Source organism: Bos indicus, chromosome 5 (assembly GCF_029378745.1).
Source record: "Bos indicus isolate NIAB-ARS_2022 breed Sahiwal x Tharparkar chromosome 5, NIAB-ARS_B.indTharparkar_mat_pri_1.0, whole genome shotgun sequence".
Taxonomy (NCBI): domain Eukaryota; kingdom Metazoa; phylum Chordata; class Mammalia; order Artiodactyla; family Bovidae; genus Bos; species Bos indicus.
In genome coordinates this window covers 54,650,966-54,672,532 of record NC_091764.1, presented here as the reverse complement: position 1 = coordinate 54,672,532, position 21,567 = coordinate 54,650,966, and the positions used below count along the sequence as shown (strand labels likewise).

The 21,567-nt window shown below is 42.0% G+C and overlaps 1 protein-coding gene across 1 annotated transcript in view; it reads right to left on the bottom strand.

Moving 5' to 3' along the window:
- Nucleotides 1-21,134, bottom strand: part of LRIG3 (leucine rich repeats and immunoglobulin like domains 3) — a 51,931-nt gene extending 30,797 nt beyond the window's left edge. Inside the window, exons 1-3 of the mRNA XM_019960915.2 lie at nucleotides 20,574-21,134; nucleotides 14,626-14,697; nucleotides 14,255-14,329 (exon numbers count right to left, since the gene is read on the bottom strand). Coding sequence (XP_019816474.1) covers nucleotides 14,255-14,329; nucleotides 14,626-14,697; nucleotides 20,574-20,809 — 383 coding nt within the window. The 5' untranslated portion in view covers nucleotides 20,810-21,134. The remainder of the gene's footprint in view (nucleotides 1-14,254; nucleotides 14,330-14,625; nucleotides 14,698-20,573) is intronic.
- Between the last annotated feature and the right edge of the window lie 433 nt (nucleotides 21,135-21,567).

The window sequence follows — 21,567 nt, the reverse complement described above, 5'->3', positions numbered from 1 at the left end:
ACTCTGTCACAACACTCAAGGATGTTAAGTCTGGGGAGCAGAAGAAACACAGCTTCTCAACAGCAGTGTTCTTAAACTGCAGCAGGCATCAGAAGTGGGGCAGAGGCCTGCTGAGGTACTGATTGTTGAGCCCCACACTCAGTGTTTCTGTGTTAGTAGGTCTGAGGGTGACCTGAGAATCTGCATTTCTACCAAGTTCCCAGGTGACACTGATGCTGTGAGGTTCACACTGGGAGGACCACTGCTGATCCTTACAGGTGACCTGCTTTGCATTTTAATTTTCCTCCTCTCAGAGCTTCTCCTTAATCGTGATATTCTAAAATTGCACAGTAAGATTCCCTCAGTATATGTCATTTTTAAATTTTCATTTGCAGGCACTCAGTATGGTCTCTCAAGTTAGAAATGTATGTTCTTTAGCTCTGGGAAATTTTTTTGTCTCTTTGATAATTTCCTCTTTTCTATTTCCATAGATGTCTCTTTGTGAATTCTATAGATTTCCTAGTTCATCCTCTAAGTTTCTTATTTTTTCCTCTCCCGTTTTCCATCTTTTTGTCTTTTGGTTCTTCTTTTAGAGAGTTTTTCAACCTCCTTCCAACATTTCTATTATCTTTTTAAAGTGTCTGTTATACTTACTTTTTAAAAAATAATTTCCATTTCCTCCTCAGTTTCAGTCTGCTATTACATTTAAGAGTCCCGTTCTTCTTTTCTGAAATATTTATTATTATTTACCACACTTTTCTTGTTTAGTGGATATATATGTTCTCTCTTCTTTCTAGAGATACAGGTTGTTTCGAAGTTCCCATCTCCCTCCATTGTCCCTGGTTTCCTGTTCCCATGTATTTCAGACTCTGACTCGACTTATAGGAATTCTATCAATGATTACTATGTATAAAGTAGATAACTAATGAGAACCTACTACATACCTCAGGGAACTCTACTCAATGTTCTGTGATAACCTAAATGGGAAGGATATCCATAAAGGGAGGGGATATATATACATATAGCTGATTCACTGTGCTGCGCAGTGGAAACTAACACCACATTGTAAAGCAACTATACTCCAATAAAAATTAATATTAAAAAAAAAAGCCAGTGGTCACTGGCTATCTGCTCATATTTAGTGAAAAGCAGCCCCCAAAAGCTGGCTGAGCAGGGTCTGTTTCACAATGGATCCATACACATCTGTCTGATGGCTCAAGCCATCCAGCCTCAAGGCTGGTGTAATAAGCCTGAAGGCTAGTCTCTAGGAAGGTGAACAGAAACGTAAGCTAAGAGGAGGACTGTCACCCTCATATTCAGACTGGACTTAACTTCCCTGATTGCAGAAGATGCTATCCTCAAGCCTCACCCCTAGCCTCAGCTGGGCCTGTGCCGCATATCCCCAAGAAGTTTTTTCAACTCTCTAGAAAGTAAACTTCCAGTTTTCTGCCTCCATTAAAGGAAGGGCGGTCACTTGGCTTTAAGTTCTGGAGGGGGAATCTGGAGGTCCATTTCACCAATCCCCCATTTTCAGTCCTATCCTGCACCCCTTTCTTGACCAGCTTTGAATTCTTGAAGCATTCACAGAAGCATTTTTGCAGCAAGAAAAGCGTTTATTTTGGGATCCACTCTCACTAAGCCATTTACAATTGGTGTTCTTGCTTGAAAAATTGTGGCATCTTTTGTTTGGACTCTCTCTCCTCCTGTTTGTCTTTATTCCTGTCTGTGTGCTTCCTTTATTTTCATTTTAAGGGGGTTCTTGTTTACAGCAGAGTGAAGCAAAAGTGCTCAGTCCACCAGGCCTTATAGGATGTTTTCAATAGTCATCTGATCATTGAATAAAACCAGCTTTTCTCTTAGATATTCAAATTAGATATTCTAACAAAAATATTAGCCTATGTAAATTTTACCTTAAGATGATACTATGAACCAGAAAACATGGCATCATTATTCTGAACGTCAAATTAGTAAAGAGCTATCATACAGAGGATTCATCCTGTATGAACATATCAGGCTAAATGAAAGTCATTTTATTTTTTCTGATACGGTCCACAGACCAATGGACTAGGAAGGAACATCACAGAATGTTTTGGTTTAATAAAGTACTTAACTTGTCCTTGTGAACAAGAGAAAGTACACGTGGTGGTGATGATCCTACAGGCAAGCGAGTTCACACGCTGAGTCTTCAGTCACAGACTGGCACAGACCTTTGGGGAAGATGCTAAGTGGCTGCTGCTAAGTCTGCTGTCCGTGTTTGTATGAATACAGATAGAGATGTGAATAATCAAGTGCACACACAGCAGGACTGCAAGTGTCATGATCCCAAGCCCTTCAACAGACTAAAATGATAGTCTAGAAGCAACTAGTGAAATTAAGCTGGGGAAAGGCAGTGTTTCGAATTTTTAATCAAGCATTTATAAAGGCCTACTTGGAGGCAGTTCTTAGGAGAATGACAACAGACTTGGGGATCTTGGCTGACCACAACTCAGTATGCGTCAACAATACATCACAGTCCTTAGAAAGCTAATTTAATCTTACACTTCATTATCATCCCATATTCTGGTCAAGAGATATGGTCCACCATATTCTGCATTAGACCACACCTCAGGTATTTTGCTCCGAGCACTGGGTTTTAGTGTCATACGAGAGGATGAGTGTAAGGGGAAGACGTTCAGAGTCTAGATCTGCACTAGCCACTGTAATAGCCACGGGCCATGTGTGGCTCTTCACATAAAATTTAAAATTCCATTCCTCAGTCACACCAGCCACATTTCACACGTGCAGTCTCCATGTGTGCAGCAGGGACACATGCAGGCCACACCATGGTGGACCACACATGTTTCCATTATCACAGAAAGTGCTCCTGGACCGCACTGGTTTAGACCCCATGTCATCCAGAAAATGGGAATTAGAACTCGTGCTAGAAGAGAAAGCTTTAAGCAGCCCTGACAAGTTAAGACTTCTAAGTGCTTGAATGTAGAAAATAGACTGGAGTTGTTCTCCCCAGTGCACAGAACTAGGAGAAGAGGCAGAAGCTGTTGAGAGAAAGAGCCCAGCTTAACAAATAAAGATTCCCAACAATTAAAACTATTCCAAATGGAATGGCTCCTCATGCAGGAGTGGGCTTTTGTCCCTGAAAGTGCTGAAGAGGAGGCTGGATAATCTCTCTTCCAGAGATGTCTCCACAGGGAGAAATGTCTCTTCTAATTCAAAGTTACAAGGACTGCATGCAAACACTCAAGACTAACAAGACACGGGTTCTGACGGATTATATAATCTAGCAAAGCATTTCCCTCACCTTTTTACTGATGTTTACATATGGACGGTGATGAAGTGAAAGCAAGATAGATAGATAGGAGGAGAATAAAAGAAAAGAGGGACTTATATGGTGAACTGCCGAATGTCCTGATTCTGTAAACATGCATTTGTCTTTAAAGAGTACTGCCCTCCCTCCCAGGTCAGGACCTTGAGCAGGACATCACGGCCATCAGTGATGAACTACAACAGCATCTTACTTTTTCTAAAAAAGTTATGCTCATTTTTATTCTAACTCTGTATGTTCATTTTGTTATAAAACCATTTAAAATTGCTTACCCACAGTAAACCTGACAGTCCAAGAATGTATACCAGGCTTATCCTGTGCTAGATGGTACTTGCCATGAATATTACCTTCATTTTACAATGCCTTCAATCTCACTCTAGAGACTACTCTATCAGCTAAAGGTTTCTGGAGAGGGAAGGAGAAGCAAGGCAGTTGCTTGGAAGTGCTAGAAAGGAGGTGCTAATATTTATAACTGCCCTTTTTTTCATGTCTTAAATTTAGTACTTAAGCAACTTGCAGAGAGAGAGAGAAAGGGAGGTGCTGGTTAGAGCCCTGTGTCATTGTTCTGGTCTCTCTAACAAACAATGAGAGCCTGAACCTCTTGACTATGGAAGACAGCACAGATTGTGAAAGAAGGAAGAGAAGGAGGAAAAGTAATGAGGCCAGGATACAGACACATGTTCAGTCTTGCCTCCCCAAACATGCAAAGCAACTGGTTGTAACTTTTTGTTTTGTCTGTCTTGGCAGCACAAGCCTCATTCAGCAGAGAGAGATCTCTGGCAGGAGTTGCATTTGATACTTCAAAGCAGCCAACAAAAGGCTAATGTAAAATTGAGGAAAAGGATGAGAAAATGGTATAGATTCAGGATAAACACTGGTAATACAGGAGCTCTTGCAGCAAGCTATACTGGAAAATCAAGTTTGAGGGCTAGCAGGTCAATTTTATGGGCTCCTAAACTACCATTGAAGAAAGGTGCCCAATGGGCCACCAAGTCAAGTCTAAGAATGTTGTCACTTTGGAAATAAGTTCTGTTAATAAAAACAATTTTAAGTGTGTGCAGAGAGATAAGAACAAAAAGGTTAACTGACTAGTTTCTTTTGCAATTAACTATATGTTAATTTAGACTGGGAAACTGATTCAGTCATTCATTCAACAAACGTGGACTGTTTACCATATGCCAGGCGCTGAGCTCCACAGCAGAGTAACAACTGGGATGAAGAAAGACAAGATCTCAGCTTTATAAGGTTTCACTCTGATGGGGGAAATGGATATGAAAGAATCACAAATATACAACAGAAAAAAAAAAAAGAGACTGAATATATAACAAGGTAGATACTATAAACAGAGAAGACATAACAATGTGGAAGGTGGACTTAGCAAAAGCTGTGGGAGGGTGAATATTCCAGGTAAAGGGATTTGAGGCAGGAACAAGCTAGGACATTCCTAGAAGTGAGGAATGATTCTAGAGAAGGCTCAATGGGAAAAGAAGACTCAGGTCACGCAGAGCATTGCTTATCTTGAGAAGGATTTTTGCTCATGACCTAAGAACAATGGGAAATTCCTAAAGGGTTTAAAGAGCCACAACATGATCACATATTTATGTTTCAAACACAACCACTGTAAATCGAAATTCAAAAACCTAGCAAACGTGTATTCTGGGGATCAGTTTATGACTAAAAGTGAGGATAAACGTAAGAGTATTACACATATGGCTCTGTGTACAGTAAGCTCTCTTGTGTGCAAAATATCATATAAACATTTTAAAACCTAATAAAAGATTACAACTTATCATATTAAGATGCTTATGTGTTTGTTTTGTAGGACTTGGGCTTAGGGAGCTCATTGCCATGAAACACAATAATGTCTGGTTTGTTTGTACTGGTGAAGGTGGTGGTCCTTGAATGCAATGTCCTTCACATATGAAGACACTAGTCCTTTTTATTCTCATATGGAGAGCATACATTTGGGGATGAATTTTCCAGTTAAGGTGCAAATTCCTTAGGCTTATCTACACCCACATGTGGGTAAAGATGGGATATAGTTTGTGTCCACTTTATTAGAAGCCTGATTCCCCAGAAATTTAAGTTCTAATTTTGGCTGAAGCTTCTCCGAAATTTCCCTTAATTTATATGATGACCTCGTTTCAAATACTAACTTATACAGATTTTGATTAAACAAACCAAAAAAAACCTGTTTTTACCTTTAAGCTTTTACCTCATGGTTATAAAATTACGTAGCTACACCATCACTTGAAATCATATACAAATGCTTGTCTTTCCCACATGCAGCTTTGTTTCTGAGCTGTGGGCTATTAAAATATCAATATACTTTAAGAGTTATAAACTGAATGTGATGAATTATTTAAATAAACTCTGTGCCAAGAAACCAGGCAATAGTCTCTTAAGTCTCCCAAACTGATTTTTCATTAATCTGATTTTGGGAATATAACAAAAAATGCACGCTCATGGACAGAATTCCCACTTGATACAGTTCTGGATTCCATACACAGATAACGTCATACTGCATTATTTGACTTCTAGTCATTAGTTCAACTCTACTCCTTTTAGCATACAGAAGTCAAGGCTCACATGATTCCCACTCCACGTCAATTTCCTTTTGTGGAAAACTAGAAGTGTGGCCCTAGCACACGGCAGGGCTCAGGGGACAGACAGCCCTAAAGGTGGATGGATAATAGGCATTTGGCAAATCATAACTGTTAATCATCAAAGCTTTGTTATTGAGTTGACTATGGCCCTTGACTCTGAATATGAACACTGCTTAATGACTACTTGAAAAACAGTAGAGAAGCAGAATCTGTGCTAAATTGAACTGCAGTGATTTCATTCCCCTGCTTTAAAAAAAAGTCAACTACTCTCCAAACCTGTAAAACACTTGAGCTGATCCCTGTCAAAGTACCCAATCTCCTTTCAGGTCCAGACCTCACTCACCCTTTCACTCTACACATTGAAAGGACAGCCTTCCTCTGCTTCTATCATCCAGGGCATCTCCTCCTTGGAGATGTCTTTATTCTTTATTGTGTCTGCCCATTACATTTATTCAAAGCCCCTGGACAGCAGAAGCCAAGTTTTCCTTTGTTCTCCAGCATTAAGAACAGAGCTTCCTCAGAAGCTCAGAGGTAAAGAATTCACCTGCTAATGCAGGAGACACAGGTTTTATCCCTGGGTCAGGAAGATCCCCTAGAGAAGGAAATGGCAACCCCCTCCAGTATTCTTGCCTAGAAAATCCCATGGACAGAGGATCCTGGTAGGCTACAGCCCATGGGGTCACAAAGAGTCAGACACGACTGACCCGCTAAGCAACAATGCAGCACATCGGAGTGCTCTGAACCCATCTTACAGTTATGTAAACCTTCAGGCTGGGAATGTTGTTCATTTATTAATTGTAGTTGAGTGGTGGTCTTGGATTAGTCATTAAGTCATGTCCAACTCTTGTGACCCCATTAACTATAGCCTGCTAGGCTTCTCTGTCCATGGGATTTCCCAGGCAAGAATACTAGAGTAGTTGCCATTTCCTCCTCCAGGGGATCTTCCCAACCCAGGGATCAGACCTGGATCTACTGCATTGCAGGAAAATTCTTTACCAACTGAGCCACTAGGGAGGCCCTTATTTGAGTGCTCACTGATTGTTTTTAACCATTTGAAGAGAGCAAAAGTTTTCCTTGACCACTCATCCCAAATGCCAAGCTCTCTCTCCCTCCCTCATCTATTGCCTCCAGGATAATGTTTCTAAATTCTTCCTTCCTCCTGTGACTCTCCTGTTTTAGACTCCACGGCGCACGGGCCCCCTCCCTGCTCCCTAGTGCACTCTGACTGTATCAGCAGCAGCTGCGGCTCCTCACGCTGTCCTGAGTCCTTTCATGTACAACCTGACACTTGATCCTTCACCGGAACCACACGAGGTGGACTGGCAGACATCTACACTGCTCCTCCCGATAAAGCAGAGTTCATTAGCTCTGCTTCAGGTCAGGTGGGTCATTAGCGTGAGTCAAAGGAAACCTGGGGGCCCCATTCCTTGCTCAGATCTCTACTTCCGCACAAGGGCCCGAGATGTCTCGTCCACTGAGATGTTTAATCAGAACCTCCTATGTGGCAGAGAATGCACTGGGCTGCTGAGGGAGCAGACATGAGTCCTACCCTGGAGTGAGACGGGTGACAAACGCCAAGGGAGAACCACACAGACTGCACTGGTGGGAGTTTCACATCTGAAGAAAGAAAGGTCATCACCCTTCTCCCAAGTCTACAAGAACAACTGTTCATGCCACACGAATTGCTAAGACTCCCTATTAGCCCGGATTATTGTCTGTAGCATATAAATCTGACCGGACCACTGAGGGAAGGCGGGACTCTCATAACTTCTTGTATCCCAAAGCATCTCCCATGCAGGAGGACATGTGATGAGATAGTACCACATCTCAGGCAGCATCAGGTTCTGAAGCCTGGGGTGGGGGGGAATCATCTATCATTGATATATCCATGAATCCTTATCCTAGTGATCCAACCCAATCGAAAAACACCGTATGCTCGTGCATGCGTGTGCCAACTCCCTTTGGTCACATCCAACTCTTTGTGACCTTATGGACTGTAGCCTGTCAGGCTCCCTTGTCCATTTTATTTATTCAAGAATACTGGATTCTCCAGGCAAGAATACTGGAGTAGGTTGCCATGGCCTTCTCCAGGGGATCTTCCTGACCCAGATATTGAACCTGTGTCTCTTACATCTCCTGCATTGGCAGGCAGGTTCTAGCATCACCACCATGTGCTCAGTTGTATTCAACTCTTTGTGACCCCAAGCACTGTAGCCTACAAGGCTCCTCTGTCCATGGAATTTTCCAGGCAAGAATATTGGAATGGGTTGCCATTTCCTACTCCAGGGGATCATCCTAACCTAGGGACCAAACTCTCTTCTCCTGTGTCTCCTACACTGCAGGTGGATTCTTTACCACTGAGCCATTGGGGAAGCCCTTGAACCCTTGAAACACTAACAAACGTATTTTTATGCAGACATGTATCCTGTCTCTCTCAATAATTCTTGTAGGGCCAGTTTTCCCTGTGGTGTTTGGACAGATCCATTTTGTGTTTTATGGTTTTGTATTCTGAATTTTTAGTTCAGGACCTGATGAAATAGTTCATTCACATGCATTTCAGGCCCATTGGGCTAGAAAACACCTCTATTTCTGAAGACCAAAGTCAGCCTCCGTGGGCTGAGACAGACAAACTTTGAAAGACAAACAGAAAGGGAGATTTTATCTACTGCACACTTTCATTTCACATATACTCCATGACATGTGATCACCACATAAGATTGGTGAGTTGAATCCTTTGGCTACTTAAATTACTTCTCTTGTGTTTTTCTTTCCTTTAATCATTATTATTGTGGTTGTTATCATGTATTTTATTCATTGCCAAGCATGCATAACTGAACACCTGTAAGATACAGGTATGCTTTTTCTCCACTGTAAATTTTTAGCCTTTGCTATGGACTAAGTCTATAGCAGATTTGTTTGAATAATACTAAGTATAGGAGCTGTTCCACAAATACTCCTTAATTCAATTCACATATTAATTAAACACTGATTGTATGCCATAGGGGATTCCCAGGTGGCACTAGTGGTAAAGAACCTGCCTGCCTATGCAGAAAACATAAGAGAAGCAGATTCCATCCCTAGGTTGGGAAGATCCTCTGGAGGAAGGCATGGGAACCCACTCCAGTGTTCTTGCCTGAAGAATTCCCATGGACAGGAGCCTGGCAGGCTCCAATCCATAGGGTCGCAAAGAGTAGGACACGACTGAAGTGACTGAGCACGCATGCGTGCATGTATGTATGTAGGTATGCCATGAAGTGAAGTTGCTCAGTCGTGTCCGACTCTTTGCAACCCCGTGGACTTCTCCGTCCATGGGATTCTCCAGGCAAGAAAACTGGAGTGGGTTACTATTTCCTTCTTCAGGGGATCTTCCCAACCCAGGGATCGAACCCAGGTCTCCCACATTAGAGGCAGACGCTTTAACCTCTGAGCCATAAAACCTGCATTAAGTGCTAGGGAAAATGAGTCAAACCCAGAGGTGTCATGATAGAGGAGGAAAATAAGACAAAATCATTTTATGGCTACATCACAGGTGAATATACAAGGCAAGAAGGGACTGGAACAGGACAGGGGAGGCTTAAGGACAGGACCCCTTCCTTCCCCCACATACCACTCAGGACACTTTTCATGGCTCCCTCCCTCACCTGCAGGCTCTGAATCAAGTGTTACCTTCCCAGTGAGCTGCTCCCTTCAATCACATTTAAAACTGTAAATCCTCCTCCTCATCTACCACACACACTCCTTTACATCCTCTCTCCCTGGCACTTAGCATCTTCTGATCACATCTTCCACTTATTTTATTTCCTTCCTTTTTCCCTGAGAAGGTCAGCCCCAAGATGGCACAACTTCTGATTTGTTCAGTATTGAACCTCCATCTTCGAACAGTACCGAGCACAGAGCAGGTCTTGGAAATCTTCAAAAATCAGCCTTCCCGACCACCCTAAAGGGCAGCTGACTCTCTATCCCTCTGCCCTTTCTTTTTCTTCACAGCCATTATCGAAGAACTGAAGTTATCTTTTAAAGTTTGTTTACTAATTTTCTCTCATCCCTCCACTTGGATGGAAGCTTCATGATAAGAGGAAGTTTTTCTGCTTTGTTCACTTGTGTCCCAGGCACACTAAACAGAAGCTGGCACCATTTGTTTCTTCCATAAATTCTGGCTGAATTAATGGTGGCTCGTTTCCACCGAGCACTCAGTCTATGGCAGTCAGGTTTCACTGTATTCTCTCCCCCAGTCTTCACAACAATCCAACGAGGTGGGCACTATTATTTCCCTCATTTTACAGAGTAGGAAGTACGGACTGTACCCTGCCCGAGGTTGCAAACTGGCAAAGAGAAGAGCTGGCAATTAACTGCAAGCCATTCAACTTGAGTTTTGCTTCTAATCACTGTTCTGCTGAACTGATGGCAGTTGCACTGCAGGAGAACGGCGCCACCATCGCTCCAGGGCAGCTGTAGTGGCTTCTTCATCATCTGGCTCCTTTAAGCCCCTCTCCTGGCCATTGCCATTCTCCACACTAGAGTCTGAGTGATATTTTCCAATGGCAAAACTGATCATCTCACTCTTCTTTAAATCTCTTCAATGGCAGTCCATCATCCATAGATCACACATGTTGAGGTCCCACTGGCAAAGTGATCAATATTTATGATAACCTCCCTAGAAGGATGATACTGTCATCTCTGGAAAAATGACAGGTTATGAAGAAAAGGATGGACTTCAGAGAAATGATCCACTTTTGAGATGATAATGAGAAAAGGCTTGTTTGGTCATGATAAGCTGACTCTATCAGTAATTTAGAAAGATTTATGTAATAGCAGAGTCTCAGCAAGGTAGATGTCTTAAAATGGATCTACTTGGGCCCCACCAAAAAGCATTAATCTAGGTACATCTTTGACATTCCTTGACTTAAATCTTTTCAGGTCTTAAGATACCAGGCAAAGCATCTGCATTTTGGACAGTATCATATAAACCATCAGTCAAGATAAGACCCAACTAGCTCTACTGAATGACCAATAAGGCCTCTTTGGTTCAACAGTAATGCTACATAACTTACAGATTCAAATCTGCCCTAACTCAGGCCACAGGTTTCAAAAATGTCCAATGTGCAACTTCCCTGGCAGCCCAGTGGTTAAGACTGCCGCAACGTCCAGTGCAAGGGGCATGGGTTTGATCTCTGATAGGCGAACTAATAAGATCTCACATGTCTGCACCCCTCCAAAATAGAAAAACAAAAATGTCCAGTGCTTGGGCAGCTTATGCCACATGACAAGAAGCCAGAAGAACGATTACATCTGATAAAATCACCTTGCTTATGCCAGGTCAACAGTTTTAGTACAGAATATGCTCATTCCAAAAATTATTCCATTTCTTCCCTTAAAATATACCATCCTGCCATGTGTGGCTAAGAAATGAGGAAAAGTAAACACAAAACACAAACCACATTTTGCTCCTAGCATGTCAGACTTTTGAACTAGTGCTTTGTGGGATTCAGAGGAAAGCAAGCCTATTCAGGCTTCTCACATCCTGAAAGTTCCCTAATATGGTCAGAGATGAGTTTTGCTAGAGGGGAAGCTCAATGCTCATCCACCCATCATCCCAAGATGCTGGCATTCTAGCAGGCTTCCTTGACATTATCAGAACTGGTCCCCAACTGAAATAATCTCTGGCCAAGAGGTGACAGTTGACCCAATATTAGCTGCTGGCTCTTGCGGCTGAGAGAAGAGGAGGGTCTTACCAGGCACAGTCTTCCCTGAGTCCAACCTCTCCAGCCAGGAGGAGCCCCCATCACACAGAGCAGCAAGTGTATGGGCACTGACATTAAACCTCAGGCTCAGGGTCCCCTGGTGGTACAGCGGTTAAGAATCTGCCTGCCAATGCAGGAGACATGGGTTCAATTCCTGGTCAGCGAAGATCCCATGTGCCACAGGGCGACTAAAGCCACGTGCCACAACTACTGAAGTCTGAACACTCTAGAGCTCGAAGCCACCACAAGGAGAAGCCTGAGCACCACAACTAGGAGAAGCCTGAGCACCACAACTAGAGCGTCATCCCTGCTCACTGCAATTAGACAAAGCCCATGTGCAGCAACGAGACCGAGTGAAGCCAAAAAATAAATAAATGAAAATTTTAAAAAATCTTATGCTCAAGACTACAAATGAGTTTGTTTTTTTTTTAACACATCTTCAAATTATTTAACTTGCACAAATTACCCAGAAAAATGTTTTCCCTCACAAAATGTTTTTTAAAAATCTCAATAGAAGTCAGTCTGGGGACCTACCGAAAAAATATGGGATTTAATGGTGGTGCCATAGCAAATTTCTAATCTGCGCCACGTTATATAGTTTAACAATTTTTTTTTTTTTGAAATTTCAGAAACCTATTTAAGTACTGCCTTTCAGCTCTGGTTATTTTTCAAGTGCATCTATATAAACTAAAACAGTCTACCCTACACCAGACAGAAATTAACAGTGCTTTAGAAACAATGACCGTGTATTACAAAATCCAAAAAAAAAGCCTAGAGAAGAAAACAAAACATTTATAGAGAACAGCCAAGAAAGTAAATTTTTCAAGACACTTCATAGGTATAAAAACAATTTTTACTATGCACATTGAATTAGCAGGCCCATGAGGTAAATTACTCTTTGCAGAGTCTATGTAATCTAGGTAGTAAACAGGATCTACCATTTTATTAGAGGAACAAAGCAATCCCTGGTTAGATGCACTACAACAAATTAAGGGAAAAGAAAGTGAGATTATTCAAATTCAGGAAAGATTACTCAGCATTCACTAAGGTGAAAGGCAAACAAAAACATGAAGAGCGCAAATATTGAAGGTTTCTAATTTTCCAGATGTCATTTCAATTTTCTAATTACAAAATTATAGCTTTAAAATGTAAAACCACCAGGTTACTTACTTCTGATAGAACTTTCTAATTTCCTTACAAGTTCTTTCGCTTTCAACTCTATACCATGTGCAAAAGAATACTGTTTTCTCCTCAACCCACCCAGATTCTAAAACCCCACTGCAGACCCTCTCAACCATGAAGCATGCAACGACCCTCAAGACCCTTTCAACATGCTGACAGGATCTGCCAATACACAGGGCAAGGACAGCGGGGCGAGGAAGTGTCATTCCCTGGGATTTAAATAGGCTCCCTTGGTCAAATGAGAACAGCGAGATATTAAAGATACCAAAAGCAGTGCTCCATTCAGACTCCAACATTTTAAACAACTGGGAAAGACAAAACAGGTATGAACACTAGCATAAAAATCTTTCTTTAAATTCGGTGTTTATTTGTCAAATACCAACTTTTTCTTTTATTCCTTTCTGTTTCTGATCTTTGGAAAAACCACATCAGTATCAAATGTCACTCAGTTCTTATTCAAACAGAGGAAAGCAGACACAGCGGCTGCACCCGTGACTTAGCTGACCTGGGCTCTCAGTAAAAACAAACCTCTATAAATCACCAGATGTAAGCAATTGGGTAGTGATCACTTTAATTAATTGAACAGCTTTCCTGAAATTTACTGTATAATTTCAACCCTCCCAACACCTTTCCCAGATGCAACTAACAATGGTGGTTTTTTTCCCTTAAGTTGTTTAAAGGAGGAAAACATTTTTAACTTCGGGGGCTTAAATGTATTTTTAAATTAATCAAGATGGATGTGGTAAACTACTTCATTTTAGAAATCAAACCATGCTCCTTCAAAATGACTTTAAAGGCTGAAAGTCAAAATTATTCTAAAACATCTCCAATGTGTAAATATAAACACATCATCTGACCTAATAATACAGAAAAATGTAACACAATTTTAATCTTATTTGAAAATTCAGATATGTAAAAGGACATGCAATGATATTTCTAACTTCAATCATCTATTGAATTTTAACCATATTAAGTGAATAGTTTGATGTTTCTCAACTAGATTTCCACTGCAGGTGCCACACTTAAAAGAGGATAGCCCAATGCTTTCTTTTCAACTCCATTTCTCCTCCCCAAATAGCTTATTCTCCATGGAACTATGTAACACTGGATCCATAGATCCCATGCCAACCATTGAGTGATACCAGAATTTAAGTCCTAGTCTACCATAATCAAATCTTCTCTGTCGTGTGAAGGTGGCTTCTCTGAATCTTGGAGGTCACAGGAGCAAAGGATGGCAATGTATAAAGCATCCTTGCTACAATGATACTCAAAATTTAGGAGAGAAGAAGAGAGAGGCTAGGAAGCAAGTTAACCAGTTTAAAGGAAGCATATTGTACTTGTAAGATCTGTAGTCTAGCCCATATGAAACTGCTCCCCATGGTCCATGCAAACATACATGTGAAATCCTTCTAACATCCACTTACAAGGAGAGAAGTGTAATATTTGCTGTAACTGGTCCTAAATTTGGAATGGTCTCCAATTCATTGTTGTTCAGTTTCCTATAAATGCCAAAGAGAGAGAGAGAGAGAGAAAAGCTGATTAATTTACAATCTGTATTCCGTAAAGGTGAAAACGTTATAAATTCATTTCAAGATCCCTCTCCCAAGTTAAAGGTTTTAAATATTAGGTTGGCCAAAAAGTTCACTCCAGTTTTTCCATAAGATGGTATGGAAAAACCTGAATGAACTTTTTGGTCAACCCAACAATTATTGTAACCCAAATGCTCTTTACAATCAAATACTGTGATGGATAATATATTTGATTCAAATCTCAAACAGGAAAGAGCTGAACTCACACTTCTCGAAGGCTGTGAAGGTGGCTCAAGGAACTTGCCTTGATGAAAGACAATCTGTTGTGACTTAAGTCCCTGTGGGAAAACAAAAAACAAAAACAAAAATAAAATTGTAAGTAGTTTCCAAAAATCACTAACAGTGCTTAATGATGTGCAAGACAGAGTGGATTTACGAACTCTCTCTCAACACCAGCTACAACATGAGAAATAATTGGTCCGTCCTGTCCATAAACTAGAGGGCAAAATCCAAAATACAAACTCTTGAGGACAAAATTAGTTTAGGAGGCTGGCAGATTCAAATGCTCCAAGCCCGCAAATGTTTTAGGAGATGGTTTTTGGCCCAGGGTGAACAGATCTTTGTGAACTGGTTGTTTTGCCTCACCCTCCCCACCCCCTGCCATCTCCTCACTTCCAACTTGATATGATGAAGTCATAGCTTATGAAAAGTGGCTAATTAGGCAGGTTGCTGAAACTCAAATGTCTAAAGAAACCTTTTTATTATGGTAAAACTAAGTATCAAAGTCCTTATTACTGTCAAAGAAAGTAGAAATTGCTTTTCATACATATTTGTTTCCCTGGATTAAGGCACCAAATTATTTAAAGTACTGGGGGGGGTGTGTGTGTGTGTGTTGAGAGGGCAGGAAACAACCCAACTTCTGTGTGTGCGCGTGTGTTTGCGTGTGTACTGCAAGGATAGGAAACAACCCAACCTTTGCTTTCCTGATTTCCCCAAATCTCAATATCTTAATATAGTGTGTAATTTAAAGCACATCAACCACCTAACACAGTTAAGCAGACTGTTCAGAACCCGTGATCAGGTGTCTTTTCAATCGTTAAAATAAAACTGCTTCTAACTCAGAGATTCCTTATAACTTAGTAACATTTCTACAGGACATCAGTATTTAAAAGAAAGCAAAACCAAACTCCTACATGTTCAGTGTTCTAGGACAGGCCATCAGCTCAGCACTCAAGAGTCAAAATGTGAAACAAAATCTGGCAAAATACTTGGTTATACTGACTATGTGCCTTCAAACTGGTCTAAAGAAAATGACATGGCTGAACATCTACTGAAGACCAGCCTGACAGACAGGACGGGCGAAAGCTCTCCCACTGAAAAATGTGTACCCAATCCTACCAGATTAATTTCTTCAGTGTTTAAAAGTGAAGATTTTAAAATAACCCAAGTTAGAGATAACCAAGCTTGACTGGAGAAGAACAGGAACCATGTGCTATATGCCACTCCCCCTGCCTGCCCCCTGCCAAAAAAAAAAAAAAAATGCAGAGAAATCACATTCAGAGAAGCCCAGTGTTACTCTGTGTACATCCATTAAGTAACAATTAGAAATCAGAGATCCTTTTTCAGTCTTTGCATTTTTGGTTTTGAGAATAAACCTGGATCTATTTCACCTAAAAGGAAAAAAAAAGTAAAATTTTTTTTTTTTGCAAAGGTTTTATTTGAAACATGTTTGCCCAAAGACCTACCAGACAGCAACAGACATGAGTAGATTTGTTCTGGTAGAGTTATAACATGAAGGGAAAAAAAACAAAAACCTGGCACAGTCTTTAAACTATAAAAGTCCAGCAATTACAACCACTGCCGTGCATGCTCCCCACGCTGGAGCCAGACACTTTCCCTCACGGCCCAGCTCGAGTCCATCTGGAGTTCATCAAGGAAACCGTGAGTCCAACGACTCAGGTTCAGATTCAGACAAAAACCTGTGTGCTTTTAGCACCACAGACAGTCACAGATTTCCCACGGGCTTTAAAAAAACAACCAAGGAAAAGAGGCCTTCACCTGGGAGGTAGCCTGAATCAACAGAAAGCCTCATTTGGACTCACTTAACTAAAGAACGTTGCACTCAGCCTACTGGGCTGCATCCCTATTGTTCAGAGGAAAGAGGGCACCCATCTGGCATTTCCAGCTCACACAGGTGATTTCCTTTCTAATGAGAAAAAACCAAAAATTCCACTCTTTCATTTTTCTCAGGGCCACGCTGTGAGAAAAATAAAAGTTAAAAAAGACGGAGTGCTTCAACTTTTTTCCTCCTCCCTACCAGCAGTGGAATGAAATCTCCAACAAAAGACCTTTAAAAAGAGAAACTGCCTTCAGAGAACAGGGCACATGCTGGGGACCCTTCATTTCTGATCCATAAGCAGGAGTAGGCAGCCTGAAATAGTTCAGTTACTGCAACACACTTCCATTCCTGAGTTTTGCGTACTATTAAAACCACAGTATATGTGGGAGAGAAAAAGAAACACCCCTGAAGTGACTCTTATTGCTAAATACTTGAAGTCTTGAAACTTTTAATGCACTTAAATTTAGGTTTCATACAGTTTATGTTTCAGAAATGATCCAAGGATGTCACATTTTGTAAATCTTCCCTTGTATTGTTTTTTATGGCTAGATCACTAAAAATACCACTAAAAACAGATTCAACTTATACAATGTCAATGTTTTCTGAAATCCCATTACAGTCAGTAAGGCAGACAGATTCTTTGTTTTTAGAGTTCCAGTAATGAACATCCTCCCTAAGAAACCTTTTCTAAAAAAACTTTTTGTAATGAGGTTAATAAATGGGAAAGGTGGTGAGGCAGAGAGGTGTTAACTATTTACCCAAAACTCAGCTGGCCAAACACCTGAAAACCAAACTCTACACAGGAGAGAGAAGTCTCTCTTCTTGCATATTAGCAAGCGGGTAAATATATATGAAAATAATTCATTTACAACATTTGGTCCCAGCTCTCATTTTCTTCCTTTTAGCATTTGGAAATCTGACTTCCAAGTCAAATTTTAAAATGCAAATCCCCGGCACAGCTTCTTAATCAATCCCACTGGGGCCTGTAGAGCTGCTAATTCAGCAGAAATCTGGAAAGCTGAAAAACAAAAAGCCAGGCTGTAGCTGTTTTAAGACACTGATCCAAAGTGACTCATAAATCAGCCTGCTATGTTCAAGTTTTCGTCTGGAAAATACAGAAAAACAGCTGTGAAAACCAGAAGGACTATTACCCCCCAACCCCAGCCCCAGTTCTAGTACGGACCAGAGGATTTATAACAGGCAGACACTAAAGAAGTCACACCAGCAGAAAGTACCTTCCAGACTTTTTTTTTTTTTTGGCCTGAGCTCAGCTAACCCAAACCTTTCTATTGTGATAAGACAAATAATTCTGAAATTCCAGTGAGGTTTTAAAACTACTTGAAGCTCTTATTGACAACTGGGCAACTTTCCCCCCCTTTGGCTAAGTAAACATATTCTAACTAGCCTTCCTCTTTGGGTTCAGAACTCCTTGCAAGCACACAGTCTAGATGTAAACTCAAGTCTGCCTTTAAAGACAGTTGTAAGGATCGCTTCAAATAGTGACCGTTTTAAGAGCCACTTTCATTAAAGTATTAGAAGTTCCTTTTTTTTTTAAAGACAACTGTGATATTATTATTTTACAGCTCAAACAATTCAACTTTTCACCCGTGGGATTTTTATGGCCCTAAATCACAACTGAATAAAGTGGAAAAAATACATCCACACATGTGTATTAAAGAGAATCAATTTTTAACTTGCCAATTCAACAAATGAAACAAAAGGTATGCACCAAACTTTTTCTGAAGAATGCTCTCATGAACTATTCCTAAGGCAAACTTTGACTTTCTTAATTACCTGAGGAAAAGGAAGTTAAGATATGGGGAAGAACAACATGCATTTTGCTACGTATTTCTAAACTCGGGGCCAGTCTACCGAAAAGCTTTTCTAATTAATTAAAATTTAAGCAGCAGCTATCTTATGCCTCCTGTTCCAAACACCAAATAACAGAGAAGTTAAAGCTCAATTCTATGCATTTTGCTGCTCATTTCAAAGGTGGAGAGAGGAGACCTCTAGAGCTTTAGGCACAAACAAAAGAAACATTTACAATAAAGAAACCTGGACCACATGGTTTGGTGACAACTACAAAGTTGGTTAAAAGTCACACATGTACAAGAACGACAGAGCTGTCCAGTGAGTGATCACGGTGGGGCTTCTGACAACAGACCTAGCGCTTATTTGCACAAGTGGAACTTATTTTCACATACATTTAAGGAATGTGGACTTGTATTGAGACAATTTACTGCTGGCGGAAATGTAATTAAAGATTGTGCTAACCAAATAAACTGTAATTTGTTTTTAGTGTGCCACCAAATTATCTGGAAAACAAAATCCTAATTAGGTCAACTCCTTTTAAGACAATGTTTAAACAGGTATCAAACCCCTTTTGGTTTAACTCAACTTCTAATCAAGAGCACTACAGTTTTTTTGTTTTTTTTTTTGAAGACGTCCAGTTTTTTAAAAAGACATTCACACAAAAATATATTGCACACCGGCATGATCCAACAGGCCACTTAACTCGGAGAAACTACTGAAAGTTAGAGCACGTGAATGATCTGAGCCATTCTAAACACACCCCAGGAAGCACTATGTTCATTCTTTCTCAACCCTCTATTATTTATAAGTGTTCACCTCCAGTCATTCAAATGTTCAGTTCCACATGTTGTCAATAGAGCCATTCACAGCGCATGAATAAGGCAGCATGACCTCCACAAGAGGCAATTGAACAGAATTAGCCACAACTAATTGAAAGTCTCCCTGTTTTAGGTTAAAGTCCTTATCTCCTTCTTCAATTGTAATAAAAACTACTAAACAAGACATCCCATGATAAGAGATTACATATCAATCTAAAACTCTTTAACTTTTTTAAAAATTAAGGCACATCAACACAAAGCATACACTTTCCCACAGTTGACAATTCTATATTCCACAAAAAAAGACTTTGGTGAGCATAGAGATTTAAAAACACAGTTTTTTAAACAACCTGTCCAAACTTTCTACCACTACTATTTGGAATGTTAGGATAGTTGACTATAAGTTTCAAGAGTTTCAAATCTCCACTACTACTCTGTTAGGCCCAAATCTGAGTATTAACGATGGACTGCACTTTTGCTTTTTTTCAACAGGATAGCTACTTAAAAGGAAAGAAAGAAATACAAGTTGTGACTGTTAACATTTTGCACCAGCCCTCCAATTTTAACAAAACGAGGGCTCGGAGAGAACAAGACGACGACATTTGGAAAAAATTAGCCTTTCCAACTAAACGACATTTTCTTCCTTGTTCTTTCACGCAGTTGGCAGTGATTTCAAGTTTTTCAGACTTCATACCTAGCATCCAAAAACTTGCATAACAGCACCCAGCGCTCTCTCCTAAACCGCCTGGTCGCGCTGAGAAGCCACAGAAATCACGCCTTCGGTTCTGAAAAAACTCTAGTTCCTTCCCTTCCATATCTACTGCTCACTCTTGCCAACTTCTCACCGGAATGGGGATGTGCTGCAGTTTGGTCGAAGAGGGGAATTTATGGAATTTACTAATGCGAAATTAAGCGAGGGTAAACAACAACAAAATGATGTCTACCATTGCTTGGTTAAGGGACCTAATTGTTGAAAGGGCTTCCCAAACGAAAGAGCGCGCTCGATTACTATAGTGTTGGGAACGCAAAAGGTGACTTGAACCTGTTAGAAACTATAGTTGCGCCGCGGGATCATACTAGTAAAGTGAAAACAGAGAACTCAGGGTGGCCGAAGGGTGTCAGCTCTCCCGCCCCGGACTGGCAAGGCGCGCATCTGAGCCCCCTAGGCGAGCTCCGCACAGGACGCGGATTCTGCCCCCGGGAGTTGTCAGTGGCTCCATCCCGTCGCCCAAGTGCGGCCGGGTGGGGCAGGCCAGGGCCCACCTGCGCGGTCCGCCAAGCGCCAGGGGATGGAGAGAGACTGAGGCCCGGTCAGCTCCTTTTTCATCCCCAAGGGGCGCCGCTCGAGGCCTGGGCCAAGAGGAGGTGCCCCGGAAAAAGCTGCTGCGCGCCTAGCATCCTGGCCCCTAGCCTGCAGTCCCGAAACTCAAGCGGTTCCCCCTCCGCCCGTTGGAAGAACACTTACAGCCGAGCGATCCAGGACGGAAGCGGCTCGGGAAGGTGCGCCAGTCGCTGGCGACTGCAGTCCAGGAGGTCCCCGAAGCAGCGGCACGGAGTCGGACACTGGTGCTCAGCGCCGACCCCAGAAGGCGGCCCCAGCGCCTCGAGGCCGCCGCCCTCGGCCGGGCCCGCGTGCCCCAGCACCTCGCACAGCAGCAGCCCCAGCGCCGCCGCGAGCGCGCGGACCCTTGGCGCGCCCATCGTGGTCCCGCAGCTTCTAGCTCGGCCCGGGTCTCCGCAGGCGGCAGACACTCTGGGCCCGGCACCAACTTCCAGCCGGTAGTGGATGCCGGCGCTCGGGGCCGCCGGCGCGCGCCCCCCCCTCGCGCTCGCAGGTAAGCCCCTTTTTTCTTAGTCCAGGCAGCAGAGCTCTTTCGTGCTCCCGGGCAGCCACAAGGAAAACGAAAACAACGGCCAGCTGTGGCAGAGTTGCAGTGGGAGCAGCGTCCGCGCACCGAGGCCCTTCTTGCCGGCAAAAGAAACTTTTTCGCCTTCTCCTTGCAGCTGAGCGCCAAGTCCCCGTGCGCCGGAGCCGAGGGGCGGTGCTGCCCAGACCCGCGCGCTCCCATTGGCCAGCCCGGCCTGTAGCCCTCGCGGCCACGTGACAATAACAAGGTTCCCGCCCCCGGCCGGAGCGCGGGAGAAAGGGGAGCTGAGATTGTAGGAAATTCGGAGTTATATTTTCCAGCTTCTCGGGCCCCAAGTCTCCACTACGTCCTGGGAAACATATATCAAATGGAGTTGAAGAGAAAAAAGGAGTGAGCAAACAAATGAGCACATTTTAGGCCAGCTTTCGGAGTAGGAGTTATTTCGGGGCACTTCAGGGGAGCAAAGTTAAGTTCTATTATTAGGAGACTTTGCATTCCAAATTTTAAAAAGAAGTATAAATTATCTTACCATTCACACAGGAAACAATGGTTTAAATAAAAATACAGTTGTTTTTTTTTTTTAATCTTAAA